This window comes from Rana temporaria, chromosome 4, assembly GCF_905171775.1.
Source record: "Rana temporaria chromosome 4, aRanTem1.1, whole genome shotgun sequence".
Classification (NCBI taxonomy): Eukaryota; Metazoa; Chordata; class Amphibia; order Anura; family Ranidae; genus Rana; species Rana temporaria.
The window spans coordinates 292,134,552-292,151,702 of NC_053492.1; the positions used below are offsets into that span (position 1 = coordinate 292,134,552).

Here is a 17,151-nt window from a genome sequence, read left to right on the forward strand (position 1 = left end):
GACACAGACAGTTCCCGTTGGGGGTGTCGGAGGGGTTATTGTTCTCCAGAAATCCTATCCTTTTTTCGTTCCGTGAACTTAGGTCTAGTACACCCATGGGGGTTTTTTCTTATATATAATTTATTGTGTGGCAACGGTAGCCCTAAGGGATCCTATAGCATATTGAATTATTCTTTTATTTAATTATAAATTATTAGTTACACCTAATTTTTCTTCTTTGCTTATACAAACTGTTTTACTCTCACCGTATGGTGATGAACATAAGAAATGGATAGATATGATGGACAGTTACTACGACAAGAATGTCTAATATGTGGAGTAATGCACTTGCTTTATTGTTTTTTTTGTATATTATTGACTTGTATACTGCTGTTATAGTACAAATGTATGTACTTTTATTGAAAATAAACTTAAAATTGAATGAAAAAAAAAAGAAAAACTCTCATCCCATGCCGACAGCATGACTGTAAATGACATAATGACTTATTATCAGTTATGTTGGTCACCTATTTTTATAGTATACGTTTTAGATGATCTGACCTTACCAGTTCCATCTGAGAACTGCTAAACAGTCTTATGTCTGCATGATTGATGAATGGTGATAAAACCATTTTGTCGCCAGCTGTTGCAGCTGATAGAAAGCCAACTGTGTAGCTGGTTTTTGGGCATGAATAATCTACTTTATTTGCAAATGTTGTGAAAGAAATATGCAAAAAATGTCTTATGTCCTGTTAGGACATAAATTATACATATAATAGAAGAGAAATTAAATTTATATGTGGTATGTTATGACAATATAACTTACCATGTAACCAGAATACATAATGTATGTTTGACAGAAGGATAATGAATTGGCTGTCTGTCTCCATGAGCATGATGCAATGTAAAGGGAGGGCAACAAGCAAGGGACTAGAATAAAAGCACTGATTATACACGGGATTGTATGCTGTCATTCAGTGACATTTATTAGGTAATGGAGGTCAGAATTTGTCTCTTCTGCACACTATCATTAACTCTCTTATTGAACTTTAGTCCATTTGTCATTTGGACATACACAGACTATGACAAAACTGAAACATTCTTTACTATGAATGGGTTTTCCTAGGACACGGCATATTTTCTACTGGACAATTACCTTTTACATTCTTCCCCAAAGAATTGCAAATTAATAGAACATAATTCACAAGTGGCTGTAAGCATAGTCAGCTTGCGCAATTTGTGTCCAGTGCAGTAGCACATAGTGCAATTCAGTGGGGAGTGCCCAGAGTCAGATTACTAGCTGGGGTTCCTACTCACTGACCCATTAAACCTCTGTACATCCCTTCAGTATTACAGAATTACATTTGCTGTTTTTTTTTGGTGTGTAATTCCAGATGTGTAATGTATACCCCTTACTTTAACATTAGCCTGCAATGGTCAAAAAGATATTAATAGTGGGTAGTATATTTTGCATAGTTATAAGTAGATTATTTTTAAGACTGCATACCTTCTACTGCACTTCTTAACAAGCTTCCAGGGTGGTCTAAGGACCTTTGATATATAATAAAAAGGGACAAGGGAGGACTGTAACTCCAAGAAGGTGGCTGCCCACGTTTTCTGTCTCTGCAACATGACTCTTATTTATTCAGATAATTTTCACTGGCTCTGATAACAAGGGATCATTAACTCAGATATGGTGGCATCACACTAGTAATGTGGTATAACTCTGGTAAAATTGGATTACACTTTTTAACTCAAATCAATTTAACTGGAATTCATGTACTTTCCATTTTGTTTTCTACTTTATATGATTGGATTGTCTTTGTAATCCGTCAAAATGTGTTAATAAAAATATATTCAACCTTAACATGAATCAAGTAAAATACTAAAATATAATGTTGCATGACTTTGGCATCATGTATTTGTTCTGCTATCAGAAACATTGGTATATTATAGCCCTACAGTGGGTGGCTATCTTTGTAAAGGATTTCCTGTTACATGATGCAGGACCGAAAAAAAAGTCTGTGCAGCAGGACAAGTGGTATTTTTGTTCAGGAATAATGATCATGTTTAGATTGAAGTAGGATTCGGTCAAACTAAATGTGGTGTCCACTTGCCCCACAAAAGTGAACCATTGACTGCTTCTGGAAGTCATACACTTAGATGCAGTATTACTACAGCTGCTAAATGTACCAGGTTCGAGAGGTCTCCCTGGCAATGTACCCTACTCTAGCTGAGAGTCTTTTATTGTTCATCTGCTCCCCCTTTCCTTGCCAATCAGGCTGCATGCAAGGATAAGGGTCTTGTATGGATTTTAAAGAGACCTCATGGCATTTTTTTGGGGATCCCCCTTCAAATCCATACCACATCTTCACCTAAGATAAGGGACTAGTATGCTTTTTCAGGGGGAAACCCCAATAATTATTTTTTGCTGTAGGATTTACTATAGAAAAGGTGAAATTTTACCCTGGGAACCCCGCAAGGGTCCCCCAAAATAAATACCAGAGCTCATGGGGTCTTGTCTGTGTATTTTGCAGGTCCCCATGCCATTTTTTACAAAAGAAAAAGCTGGCAGGAATATATAAATTACCAGAAATATAAATGATATTATCAAATTTGTATATGTAAATTTTGCTGTTGTACATTATATATATATTGTACAGGTGCAACATTTCACAGACTGGTATAAGGCATCCTCAAGTTTTTTAAGGGAAGTGTACTTTTTTAATGTTTTCCCTTTGGCTGTATTAAAATTGGCGCCCCCCACATAAAAAAAAAAAAAAAAAGTTTGCAGTGGTATATGTCCCCCCTGGCAGTTTGCAGGCACCATGCCATTTGTTTGATAATCCCTTGCTAATTCGTCATGAAAATTACAAGAATTAATTTTAAAGATTTTGTCCTCATTGACAGTTGGGTTTGGAATAACATTTGAACTTGTGAACTATCTGACAGACCTCTTGCAAACCAAACACAGGTATGTTGGCTTCGTCCCTATTCAGGATCGCCAAAAAAAACACACAAACCAATAAGCACCGCTACATCGAACTTGCAGACTTTTACATACATAGCTGCAAGAGCGCAAGAGCATTATGATGAAGCCAGCTAAAAAATGGTAAAATGGTAAAATTAACCAATGTATAGTTTAGCCGCACTTCCCACTTTATAATCAAAGCACAGCAAAGTAATTTATTTTTCTTTAATTGCATAGGTCTGCATGGGTTTTACTTGGATCATGTTGGGACCTATAGCAATTTTCGCTGTCCTATGGACCATATAATAATTCTTGTAGAGAATTTCTAGAACCGTTTAAAAATGAAGAGAGTGCATCTTTAATTTATTGTTTTATCTTCTTAAATTTAAAATTCAATTGTTTATAAAAACTAAACAAGGAGCTGCTGGCCAATCAGGAGTGGCAGATTTATATGGAATGTTCACACACATTTACAAAATACATACATTTTGATTATATTAAATTTAATCTGTAACTTTGCCCATGCAGAGCAAAGTGAACAGTGAGCCAGGTCATGCTGATACAGGGGATATCTCCTAAACCGTGCAGGTTTAGCAAATATCCGGGGTAGCTACAGGTAAGCCTTATTATAGGCTTACCTGTAGTAAAAAGTGGTCTGTAGGAGTTTATAACCACTTTAAGGCAGGATTTTTTAACCAGGAATCCTCCAGAGGTAGCTAGGGGTTTCTTGAGCAATGAGCATTTCCTTCTTCTCAGATAAGCTCCAACTGACACCACTGATATTTTTAGCTATCTGTAAGGCGGACCAGTTTCAGCAGACATGTTCGGTCGTGTATAGGCCCGAGCGGACAGGATTCCAGCGTACATTTGCCCGCCGGGCCTTTTTCCAGCGGGCAAATATTTCCAAACTTGTTTAGAAACAGCTCGCTGGAATCCTGTCCGCTCGGACATGTTCGGTCGTCTGTACAGACCTACCGTACATGTCCGAGCGCCCGCCATCCCTCGCATGCGTCGAATGACTTCGACGCATGCGTCGAAGCATTGAACTGGCAGGGCCGCCCACGTCGCCGCGTCATTGTCGCGGCGACGGCGAGGCCATGCCCCGCGTATTGTTTACGCGCGGATTTCTGTATGATGGTGAGTACAGCCATCATACAGAAATCCCCGGGCAGACATGTACAATGAAAACGGTCCAGCGGACCGGTTTCATCGTACATGTTTGCTCGTCTGTACGCGGCCTAAGTGGGTAAATATTCCCAATGACCACAATTATAAGGAACATTCTTCCCGCTGACCATCTCACTAATGTATCATGAGTTGTACTGTAGATATAGTATTTTTTAGCAGGGCATATCAGAGACCGGAAAGTTATTTTAAGGGTTCCCCTGTGTTGAAAAGTTTGGGAAAGGCTCACTTAAGGTTTTAGTTTTGGATAGAGTGGGGAAGGGGTACATTTTCTATCAATGTTTCATTCCAATAGGATATTTTTTCCATGAGACCATTGTCACTGAGACAGAAGGGTGGGGGGTCCAAAACGTTTCAGTTGTCACCAAAGCAGGGTGTGGAGGAAAATCATCCAATACATTTTTAATTGGCAATTGTCTAAGATGATCCCTCATTTTGGGGAGATTTCCTCTAATTTCCTGTTGCTTCTTTAGGACTCATAGTGAAGGGAAATCTTCCAAATGAGAACACAATTTGACCATTCCCTCTTTTTTAAAAATTAAAAAGAAAAATTGCCTTAACATACACAAGTAAAATGGTTTGTTTCAAAGTGATAATGCAGATGCATTTTATAATTTAAGATTAAGTACAACAAACCTACCTTAATAATGTGATGTTTCTTGTCCAGTACTGGCATCTTAAACATCTGGCACCAATAGGTTGTGTCTTTATATGGAACAGGAACCTATCTTAAAAAGAAATAAGAAGCTTAAAGTTGAACTCTTTCTAGACATATAGAAATTAAGGCAGCTCTGTCAATATTATTACACCATTGAATGTATTTTTATAACAATTTTTGTTGATTTTTTTTCATTTTAGTACATGCAGTGTAAGTATCTGAATTTGACCATACTTACTGTATAGCAGGAGTGGGGTGAGAAAGGAAGAAGCAGCAGAAGGAGCTAGTCATTTATTTTTGCTAACAAAGAGAGTGTTAATAGGATGGTGATCAGAGAGATGTGCTCATTACTGTGCTTACTAAGCTTCTCCATTTACTGTTCATTAACAGGCTGAGGCTGGTCCAAGAAGATTTGGGTTCAGAGTAAGTGGGTTAAATGATGATGAAGAACATCAGGGGTAGCTCTGGACTGAAGGTGAATATTGCAGTGAAAACAGTTTTTTATATTTTATTTTTGCATGTGCTATTTATTTTTATGCTGTTATTTTTGGCTGGAGTTCTGTGTTAAACATTTTAACAGCAAAAATAATACACATAGCAGGGTATAATGTATTTTCTTTTAAATTTAATGAAACTGAATTCAAATGTTGACCAAAAAAATCACCACTACACATTTAAGTTATTTCCGCCCACATTTTGTTTTTCAGAAGTGTATTGAGATCAGCATGTTATAGCACATATACCATTGGAGCTCCAAATAATATATTGTCCTGGTGGGTTTACTGTTTATTGTCCCAATATGACCTTATTTAGCTTTAGTGCAAAAAAAAATGCTTTCTACTTTGAATCTTCTATGAAATTATTTAAGAAAATGGAAAGGAAAAAACACAAATGTCTTTCCTGGCTTAAAGAAAAAATAGTTAATGCAATGCTTGGGAGGGATACAAACAGGAGTTCTGAGAGATATAAAACAATTGGCCAGAGAGTAATATGCTAGAACCTAATGTTAAATATCAGTTCTAGGCAGAGATGCCTGATGCCTTGATTAAAAAGTAATTTGTTAAGAGTTTTAATTTACATGTGACATTCTTACAACATTTCTAAGCATACTGACTCTCAATTTCTGATTTCAGAATAACACATTTACATTATTGTTTAAAAAAAAAATCAGTGTCTGCTCATCAGTGCCGCCCATCAGTGTAGCCCATCAGTGCCACCAATCAGTGCACCTCAGTGCCGCCTATCCGTGCCACCTATTAGTGCCCAAAAGTGCTGCCTATCAGTGTCTATTAGTGCAGCCTATCAGTGCTCATCAGTGTTGCATATTACTGCCCATCAGTGCTGCATATTAGTGCCACCTCACCAGTACCCATCAGTGCCATCTCATAAGTGCAACCTCATAAGTGCAACCTCTCAGTGCCCATGAGTGCAGCCTCATCAGCGCACACCAGTGAAGGAGAAAATGTACTTTTTTTTGCAAAAAAAATTTAACAGAAACTAAGAAAAACATATTTTTTTCAAAATGCTAATTTTTTTTATGCAAACGATATAAAAAAAAAAAGTGGTGATTAAATACCAGCAAAATAATTTTATATCTGTCTAAAAAATGATAAACAAATGTATTTGGGTACAGCGTTGCATGACCACGCAATTGTTATTCAAAGAGTAGCAGTGCTGAAAGCTGAAAATTGGCCTGGGTAGGAAGGGGATGAATGTGCCAAGTATTGAAGTTTTTCATTTCCTGGCCAAATAATGCAACAGGAAGTGAGTGGAAATCTCTACTAAATGATAAGAATAAAAACTCCATCCAGTTCTCCATTCTCCACTCCATCCAAAACAAGAAAAAAGTTTTGGCTTAGATATGCTTTATCTGATGGGGGCTGTCATCAGCATGACCTTGTGTGGAGTCAACATCATTCTGCATCCCCCAAAAAGTAACATCTTAAGCTATTTGAGTTGCCTAATAACTCAGTGCGATTACCGACAAGCAATTCTTTACATCCTCCTAAAATAACGCAAGGATTGTAAAAACCAGCTGAAGTCATAACTATAGCAAATACTCATCACATTAATGTGAAAAAAGTTTAGCTTGTATAATTCTTTATAAATTTCTGCTGTTCTGCTCTGTGTAATGTGCGCTATTGAAAGAAAATGTTGTAAAGACACAATATTTTTGTGTATGTGAGCTCCAGGGCTAATGGCTACTCACCTCTATATGAAAGGTGCAGTGACATGACAAAACCTGCCTCGTCTCCCCCTCTTAATTGCTGCCTAATCAATCTGCTTACATACTCTTCAGTAAATGTACCATATGTGTGGGTATTGTCTCTGAAATAATAAACACTAACATTTTTATTTCATGATAAAAACTGCCATATCTCTCCCTTTTATGTTGTAGCCTAATTAAGCTACTTTTATACTTTGCAGCAAATGTGCAATATTTATGGCTATTGTCTCTGAAATAATACCCTCTAACTTTTATTTTATGAGGAGACTGCCCTGTTTTCCCCTTTTACATTTCAGCCTAATCAAGCTGCTTGCATACTCTCCATTCACTGTATTATATGTGTGGTTATTGTCTGTGAATTATTATATCCTCATTTTTATTTTATGTTAAAAACTGCCATGTCTCTCCCTCTTACATTGTAGCCTAATTAAGCTACTCTTCAGCAAGTGTACACTAATATGGCTCTTGTTTCTAAAATAATACACTGTTTCTGAAATATTTTTTTTCATGTTAAGGACAGTCTAGTATCTTACTCCTACAGTGCAATCTAATCAACATGCTTACACACTGTACAGCCAATGTTCAATATTGTGGCTAATGTTTAGTTCTGGATAAAAACTACCTTGTCTCTGAAATTTGGGGTTTTCAATTTGAAGTGTTTTGTGCACTTTTAACATAATACAGTGTAGTACTGCCAAAAGCACTCACATATGATAATATGAAACAGTTTTTCCTGGCCATTTGGTACATACTGTAATTGATGGCTCTACCATTTTTTTGTTTAAGAATAAACTTTCTTATAGAATTTAGATGTGTTGTGACTGCTACTTTCATCATTCAGGCCTATTACTATTGCATAACTGACTCTCCCATGCATAGAACTGCATCGTTGTATGTTGTTTTTTGTTTTTTTGGTAAATGCTTTCCATGACAGTACAGCTGCCCAATAAACTCAATCAAGGCTTTTAAACATTACATTGATTTACATCTTCTTGTAGAGTTTGTGGGTAGAATTTATGGAGCAGCCAGTGATTCCCTGAAGCAAGCACCCTGAGTTAGAGGTTTAGATCCCTTTCACACTGGGGCGGTTTGCAGGGGCTATTGCGCTAAAAATATTGCCTGCTAACCGACCTGCAACAGCGGCTTCTGTTTCTCCAGTGTGAAAGCCCGAGGGCTTTCACACTGGAGTGGTGCGCTGGCAGAACGGAAAAAAAAGTCCTGCTAGCCGCATCTTTGGAGCGGTGTGTATACCTACCGCTCTCCACCGCTCCTGCCCATTGAAAGCAAGGGGACACCCCGGCTATACCACTGGCAAAGCGCCTCTGCAGAGGCGCTTTGTGGTGGTTTTTAACCCTTTTTTGGCCGCTAGCGGGCGGTTAAAACCGCCCCTGCTAGCGGCCGAATAGCGCCGCTAAATTAGCGGTAAAGCGCTGCTAAAAATAGCGGCGCTTTACCGGCACCGCACCTCCCGCCAAAGTGTGAAAGGGGCATTAAGGGGGATGTGTGTCTGTTGCTTAACACAGTTTTTTGCACCCGACCACTGCATATTAATGCACCCCACCACTCAAAACAGATGTGTTAATACATCCTCAGACTGAAATTCTAACAAAAAAATGAAAGATTTACTGCTAATGCCATCTCCTAACTTGAGGTAAATTTTTGAAAATATTGTTTTTGCAAAAGGTTATGATTAATTATTGGTGATGAAAGTTTGGTATCAACAGAACAGGACAGAAGCTTACGTTCTGATGCGTAAAGCTGAAAGACTGAGATTCAACAGACATGACATTTTTTTCTGGGTTGAGTAGGCGTAAGCTCTTCTGACCCCGATTTGACCCATGGTAGGTTGGCCCAGTGCCCTCAATATCATCATCATGATATGCCCAAATGATTCGTATTGTGCTTTCCTGAAATAATATAAAAATAAAATTCCTTCCATTCAATATTTTATCATGACATTAAACACTAAAATTTAATTCTATTCATTTAATATTTTCATCAGGATATTAGAGACTAAAGTGCAACTTACCGTTATATTTTTATCATACAGGTCACAGGTTTGAAGAGCTCGGCTGAACTTAAGGGTAGTGTGTGTGCCATTTTCTATTGCATACTTAAGTTTATAATTTTGCTGGGTGTCTCTGTGAAGAACTCTCTTACTATCTGTAAAGTAATCCTACGAAAACACAAAGATAAAAATAGCAAAAGGAAGTTTGATCAATGATCCCAAAGGCATATAAGTTTATTTTGGGCCCATTCATTTTCTATATTTTAAGGTACATGTATATTTCATTGAAATCAAAGTAAATACATGAAAACATGCATGAATGCTCATAGTATTGTGTGTTTACATTACACATAACCAAATGTAAAAAAAAAAATCAGATCTGACACAAAGAATAGGTATAGATAGCTATTTGATCTGGAAAACATCTAAATAGGACATTTTGTTATTTGACTAATATACTTTGGACACAGAAGTACCCTATTGTAAATACAGTTATACCTACAAGCAGCACAATTTATTATTTTTTTATCAGAAAAAGGAAATCCTTGCAGTGCATGGCATGGCAGTACCATTCAGTGCATATCAAAGAAGCTGTTAGTTCTGTATGTGAATTTATTACATTATATAGGGGTTATAAATGAAGGAAGGCACCTTAATAGTGGGTTGGGATCAGACGGGGCGAGGAGGAGGCATTTACTATGGGGAATTCATCAGCAGAGGACATGAAGGTAGATGCATGGAGACACATCAGAAAGGAATATGAATGCTGGGGGGTGGCCTACACTCCTAAACCTTGTGGACAGTCTTCCTAGAAGAGTAGAAGCTGTTATAGCTGCAAAGGCTGGGGGAACTCAATATTGAACCTTACAAGCTAAGACTGGGATGCCATTAAAGTTCAGGCGCGTGTAAAAGCAGGTGTCCCAATACTTTTGGTAATATAGTGTATATTTTTATTTGGACCCCAGAGATTAAAAACAAAATGTTTGCTGTCAAAACTAACATACAATTACTTAGAAACCTGCAAGGAGAGGGATAAATCATAACAGATTGTTATTTTAGCACTTTTCATTTACCTTAAAATTAAATGGACATTCCGAGGCATGTTGATAAAATGTAATCTGTAAAATACCCTTCAACTTACAGCAGTTTTTCTGTGACAGCTAAAAATCTTTTCAGTTACCTGAAAAATACCCCGCTGTGGTTACCCAGCTATCATGTCCTTCAGGACCACTCTAATGAGCTGTGGATATGAGTATTTGAGAAGTACTTTAGGCTCTATACTGTATCTTGCCATTTTTCGGGTCAACACAATTATAAGCTGTTTTTGCACAATACAAATTTATTTATATCAAGGTCAAACATACTAAGACATTGTTGTGCTATAACTTTTTTTAGGCTAAAAGTTCTTAGAATTTCCCATTCAATTAACTTGCTCCCTATGGGGAGATTTCCTTCCGTTTATGGAACAGCTGTCTTAGCACTCTCACTCTGAAAATCCAAGCCTTCATGTGAATTTACTTTCATGTTTCTGCATGTTTCCTTTTATCTCTGAGATCTTAGAGAGAGTCATGGTGAAACAAATAATGCTACTTGTCATCCCAGTCTAAACTCCTGTTGCTCTTTTTTCCTACACCAGCAGAAATCATTTTGATGGTTTTTTTTTTTTGTTCCCAGGGGATACAAAGATATAATTTTAAAGATTTTAGATTCTCAGCTCATCCTGACAGTGTCTGATGGAAAGCACAAAATGAGGCCTTAACTCTTTGCATACTTATAGGATGAGAATTTCATTTATTACTTACATTTTTATTATAAAAAAAACATATAGAGATAAAGTGCTCAAAAAATTAAAGGAACACTTTGAAAATTTTTTAGATCTCAACGGGCAAAACAAAAATCTCATGCTGGATAATGTGTTAGGTATTAAAGGATGGCACACATTTGGTGGAAAATGATCCACCTACAGAGGGCTGAATTCAAAGACACCACGAAAAATGTAAGTGAAAAAATTATGCAGCAAGCTAGTCCATTTTGCTGAAATTTCATTGCAACAACTCAAAATGGTCCTCAGTAGTTTGTATGACCCCCAAGTGCTTGTATGCATGCCTGACAACATCAGGGCATGTTCCTAATGAGACAACGGATGGTGTCCTGGGGTATTTTCTCCCAGATCTGGACCAGAGCATCACTGAGCTCCTGAACAGACTGAGGTGCAACCTGGCGGCACCAGATGGACCGAAACATAATATCCCAGAGGGGTTTGTTTGGATTTAGGTCAGGTGAGTGTGGGGGCCATTCAATGGTATCAATTTCTTCATCCTCCAGGAACTGGCTGCATGCTCTTACCACATGAGGCCGGTCATTGTCGTGCACTAGGAGGAACCCAGGACCAACTGCACCAGTGTAGGGTCTGACAATGGATCCAAGGATTTCATCCCAATACCCAATGGCAGTCAGGGTGCCATTGTGTAGCCTGTAGAGGTCTGTGCGTCCCTCCATGGATATGCCTCCCCAGACCATCACTGACCCACCACCAAACTGGTCATGCTGAACGATGTTACGGGCAGCATAAAGTTCTCCGCGGCTTCTCCAGACCCTTTCACGTCTGTCACATATGCTCAGGGTGAACCTGCTCTCATCTGTGAAAAGCATGGGGCACCAGTGGCGGACCTGCCAATTCTGGTGTTCAATGGTAAATGCCAATCGAGCTCCACAGTGTCTGGCAATGAGCACAGAGCACACTAGAGGATGTTGGGCCCTCAGGCCACCCTCATGAAGTCTGTTTCTGATTGTTTGGTCAGAGACATTCACACCAGTGGCCTGCCGGAGGTCATTTTGTAGGGCTCTGGCAGTGCTCATCCTGTTCCTCCTTGCACGAAGGAGCAGATACCGGTCCTGCTGATGGGTTAAGGACCTTCTACGGCTCTGTCCAGCTCTTCTAGAGTAACTGCCTGTCTCCTGGAATCTCCTCCATGCTTTTGAGACTGTGCTGGAAGACACGGCAAACCTTCTGGCATCCTGGAGGAGTTGGACTGCCTGTGCAACCTTTATAGGGTCCAAGTACCAGTAGTGACACTGACCCTAGCCAAATGCAAAAACAGTCAGAAAATCTGAGTAGGGAAAAAAAAGGTCAGACACCTCCACCTGAAAAACAATTCCTGTTTTGGAGGTTGTCTCATTGTTGCCCATCTAGTGCACCTGTTGTTGATTTCAATTAACAGCAAAGTGGCCCCCCCACCCCAAAGCACCCTGTCCCCATGTTGATAAGGACAGGGCCTCTTCCCGACAACCCTGGCCGTTGGTTGTCGGGGTCTGCGGGCGGGGGGCTTATCGGAATCTGGGAGCCCCCTTTAATAAGGGGGCCCCCAGATACCGGCCATCCACCCTAGGTGAATGAATATGGGGTACATCGTATTCCTACCCATTAACCTGGAGGAAAAGTGTAAAAGAAAAGAAACACACAACACAGGGTTTTAAAATAATTTATTAGTCAGCTCCGGTGGGTCTTCTCCGCTCTCGGGGGGTCTTCTCCACTCTCCGGGGGGTCTTCTTCCAACTTCTCCGCTCTCATCTCGGCACTCCCCATGTTCTTCTACCGCTCGCTTTCCGGTGCCTTCCTCGGGGCTGGCCTCTGCTATCTTCTTTTTAGCTCTATCACTAGCGGCGGCGCAGCCCGCTCTTCTTTGCTGTCTTCTTCTTTTCTTCCGATGTTGACGCTTCTTCCCGCTGTAATGCCAGGTGCGCGGCTCACACCGATTTATATAGGCCTCTTATGGCGTCACAGTCCCATCATGCTCCGGGACCCACGTGGGGCTTATTAAAGGGAGCTCCAATATTCCGATAAGCCCCCCGCCCGCAGACCCCGACAACCTACGACCAGGGTTGTCGGGAAGAGGCCCTGTCCTTATCAACATGGGGACAGGGTAACTAGAGCTGGAGCCTGGAGGAGTGTGTCTGTCCTAGAAAGAAAGGAGAACAGTTTTTCTTTCTTTAACATTCTCTATATTGTAAACAATAAAAGTCCCAGTGGTTACTAAATTACACAAGAATTTTTTATCTGTCTCAGAAAACTGATGTAAAATGTATTTGGGTACAGTGTTGCATGATCAAGTAATTTTTATTCCAACTAACACAGCACTGAAAACTGAAAAATAGCCTGGACAGGAATGGGATGTAACATGCAGGTGTTAAGGTGGTTAGATGGTTAAATAATTATCCTTACAGCAAACATATTTCTTTCCAGCTGCTGGATTGTTGGCTATACTTACCTATTCTGAAGTCACTCCATTCCAATCACATGATCAGGTCCCAGCACCAGCTGGGAGGAGTAACAGCCGACAATGGCTGCCCCATAGCTAGCCTATGGATGACATCATCACCCAGGTTTTGCAGCTGTTGTCGGTGATCTTTCCTTTACACTGAAGCACTGCTGGAGAGATCATGCGACCGGACTGGAGCAACTTCAGAATAGTTAAGAATACATATCTTTCCTTTTACAGGGTAGATAGTATAGACTTAGAATGGGTGTGGGAGTCAATTTAAGCTTAGTTAGGTTTTGACTGGAATTACATTTTTTATTTCACATTTCCTACACTTTACCGTCATTTCAATAAAAAATAGAAATTCTTGCAACAGTGATGCCGCGTACACACGACCATTTTTCATGATGAGAAAATGAGCAATTTTTTAAATTGGTCGTTAAAAACGGTCGTGTGTAGGCTCCAGAGCATTTTTCTCAACGAGAAAAATGGGCATTAAAAATTTAGAACATGCTCTATTTTTTCTCATCGTTTTTCACGTCGTCGTTTTTCTCGTCTTGAAAAATGGTCGCGTGTACGCTTTAGCGACGGGGAAAAAAACGTGCATACTCAGAAGCAAGTTATGGGATGGGAAATTTGCATAATCAGCCCAAAGGGTGGCGCCATTCAATTGGAACTTCCCCTTTATAATGCCGTCGTACGTGTTGTACGTCACTGCGCTTTGCTCGAGTATTTTTTTATCACAATCGTGTGTATGCAAGGCAGGCTTGAGAGGAAATCACGTAGAGAAAAACTTCATATTTTTCCATGACATGAAAAACGGTCATGTGTACGCGGCATTACAGATGTAAAGTATTAGTAAATAGTTGTAAATTAGGAACAATATACGTACTCTCAATTGCTAAAATAGCTACCTGGGTCTGAATTTTAGTAAGATATACAAAAACTTTGTTTATTATCAGACTTTTGAGTACAATATCCCTAAACTCTGAATAAGTTGCACACACAGAATGTTGACTGTGGAAAAATGAGATGATAATTAATTTTGAAATGCATAGCTATAGGAAAAACCTTGAGGCCAGCTGGGTGACCCAGGAAGAAACCTCCCTATACCAGCAGTTCGCACACACAACAGTCATTCTATTCCTGAGAGTTACTGTCAGCCAAATGGCATTAAAAAGAAAAGGAGAGGCCAGCATAAGATGAAAAATTATAAATTCCATAAAACAAATGCTGTATTTATATAAGCTTAATGTTTACATGTATTATATTTATTTTTACGTGTATTATATTTCTCTTTTTTTCCATTCAAAACTATCATGATAGTGATAGTGATCGTGATAGAGTATCAGTGAGACTCTATCACCTATTTGTTAGTCCCATGCAAAATCACTTGATCTAAACTAAAATCATTAGCAATAGCAATAAAATGTAAAAGTTACTTATTTTATAAAAAAAAAAAAACCCTGCAAGACAAAGGCACAATGAGCTAGTATGCATAGCATACTAGCTCATTATGTATTATTTATCTTAGATCGAAGCCCCCGCAGCCATCCTCGACCCCCCCTCCGACTGCGTGTGATTGGCCGGAGCCGCGATGATGTCACTCCCGTGCATGCACTCAGGAGCTGCCGGTAACGGCACATCTAACTAAAGTGCATGCCGTTGCTTCAGTGCGCATGTGCCGATCACTTCGGCACATTCAGACACAGGGGGATATCTCCTAAACCGTGCAGGTTTCGGAGATATCCAGGGTAGCTACAGGTAAGCCTTAATATAGGCTTACCTGTAGCATAAAGTTCTTATAATGGGTTTACAACCACCTTAAGCTTCATTTTCATGCCCATTCACCTAGGCACGCAGGAGCACATTCTCACAAAATTTGGGATCCTCTGTTTTTTCAGGACTCTGCATGACTTTACTGGTGCCTAGGTGAACAGGCCATGAACTGGAGTTTAAGGTGAGTAATTTTTACGTTTTAACACATTTTTTTTTATAAGATCTAGTGATGATGCATAGGGTAGTAGAAGGCTAATATATAATAGTCTTTGAACATATAATTGAGAAGCAGAAAAACAGAATCACCTTTTTTCATCCAAAACAACTATACCGGACTGGCATTCCCCAAGCATGGCAGTAAACATAGAGATACCTGCATAGGTCACTCCTTCTTCCCCCGAAACATACAGTATAAATGCTTTTAACCATTCCCTCGATATATGCACACAGTAGTAATTAGGGTTTTTCCAGAGAATAGGTGCAGAAACTCAACCATGTCCTTCCAAAACAACCCCTCCCCCAACATGCACACCCAACAAGCGTCATCAAATAATAGGTGTGACCAAATTTCACTAACAGTGGTCACTTAAAAGGGCATTAAAGAGTGTAGAGTCCATGGGTACACTACATACAGAGGGAAGAGTCCAGGGGTGTGCTACACACAGAATGCAGAGTTCAGGGGTACGTTACGTACAGAGTGCAGAGTTCAGGGGTGCGTCACATACAGAGTGTAGAGTTCAGCCTTCTTCCACAGCTGCTTACCTCTGCATTCTCCATAGACATCTTAATTCTGCCCCTCTTCAGCTCTGACCTCTGCACAGAGTGCTCCCTCCACTTACCTCATTTTTTTCCCACTCCTCAAAAGTTCCACCATCTTACACATATCTTACTTCTGCTGCCGTTTTAGGCTAGAGCACCCAGTCAGCTTTAATACCCCCCTGCACACTGTAGGCAGCTCTGCCTCTCACTCTAGCAGGGAGATCATCCAGTGGAAGCATCAGCATCTGGGCACCATGGAAAAAAGGGGATTACAGAGGGTGCAGCCTAACACGCGACACCCCCCCCCCCACCAGTCCCACCCATGACTGCACTGCACCCAGGCACCTGCATATCCTTTATCCCTGTCCTGCAGTGGCATTTGCTCAGGAGATCTGATCTGTAGAAGCCACTGGGAGACAAGCTATCACTTGTAAATACAGAAGCCAGACTTCTGTGTTTAAAAATGATAGTGGTGAGCAATGAGCAGAGGGCCTGAGCCAGAGGTTCCATCAAGTTCCAGCCAAAAAAAATCCCTGGCAGTAACACATATTACGCTTTCAGGAAGTGCTGAGGTGTCTTCTACATGTGATCTGAGTTTGACAGTCTGTCCTCACCTTCCCTATACGGTTTTAGGCAAGCATGCAAAGCCCAATGTGGAAATATTTGGGCCTTTGCGGACAGCCTGGAACAGAGTTTTCTTTTCACTTATGATGCAGTTGGGATTTATTAATAACATCATTTGTTTGTTTTTGAATATTTGCTAGCAGTTATCATTGAAAGCAAAAGTAAAAGAAAATCAAATTTATTTTGGTTTCTAATAAAGACATTGGTTCTGGGGATCCTGGGGATACCCCAGGATTCTCTCACTTTGTAGGGATTCCCTCTAATTTCCTGCTTTAGCTATGGGACAGGAAGTGAAGATAAATCTCCCCAGAGGCAAAAAAACTGACAAGGGCTATAAACGTTTGTTTTCTATCCTAAATAATACAAAAATGTTTGGCATTTAGATAGCTTCTTGATGTTCTTTATATTCTATGTAGAAATACTTCCTGTATTTGGAATATTCCTCTTGTGGAATCTTCAATATGCTCAGTCACGTTTAGTGCATGTGCTCAGCGTCATATGCAGAGGTTGTCTTTAAGAAATAGACCTATGAGTGCTGCCAGCATTGCTGCAGAGTTTGAAGAGGTGGGGGGGTAAGCCTGTCAGTACTCAGACCATACAATGCATCAAATTGGTCTGCATGGCTGTCATCCCAGAAGGAAGCCTATTCTAATGCATAAGAAAGCCAACAAACAGTTTGCTGAAGACAAGCAGATTAAGCAC

The 17,151-nt window shown here is 39.9% G+C and overlaps 1 protein-coding gene across 1 annotated transcript in view; it reads right to left on the minus strand.

Moving 5' to 3' along the window:
- Nucleotides 1-17,151, minus strand: part of MOXD1 (monooxygenase DBH like 1) — a 107,655-nt gene that overhangs the window by 59,490 nt on the left and 31,014 nt on the right. Inside the window, exons 2-4 of the mRNA XM_040350443.1 lie at nt 9,050-9,196; nt 8,763-8,927; nt 4,776-4,859 (exon numbers count right to left, since the gene is read on the minus strand). Coding sequence (XP_040206377.1) covers nt 4,776-4,859; nt 8,763-8,927; nt 9,050-9,196 — 396 coding nt within the window. The remainder of the gene's footprint in view (nt 1-4,775; nt 4,860-8,762; nt 8,928-9,049; nt 9,197-17,151) is intronic.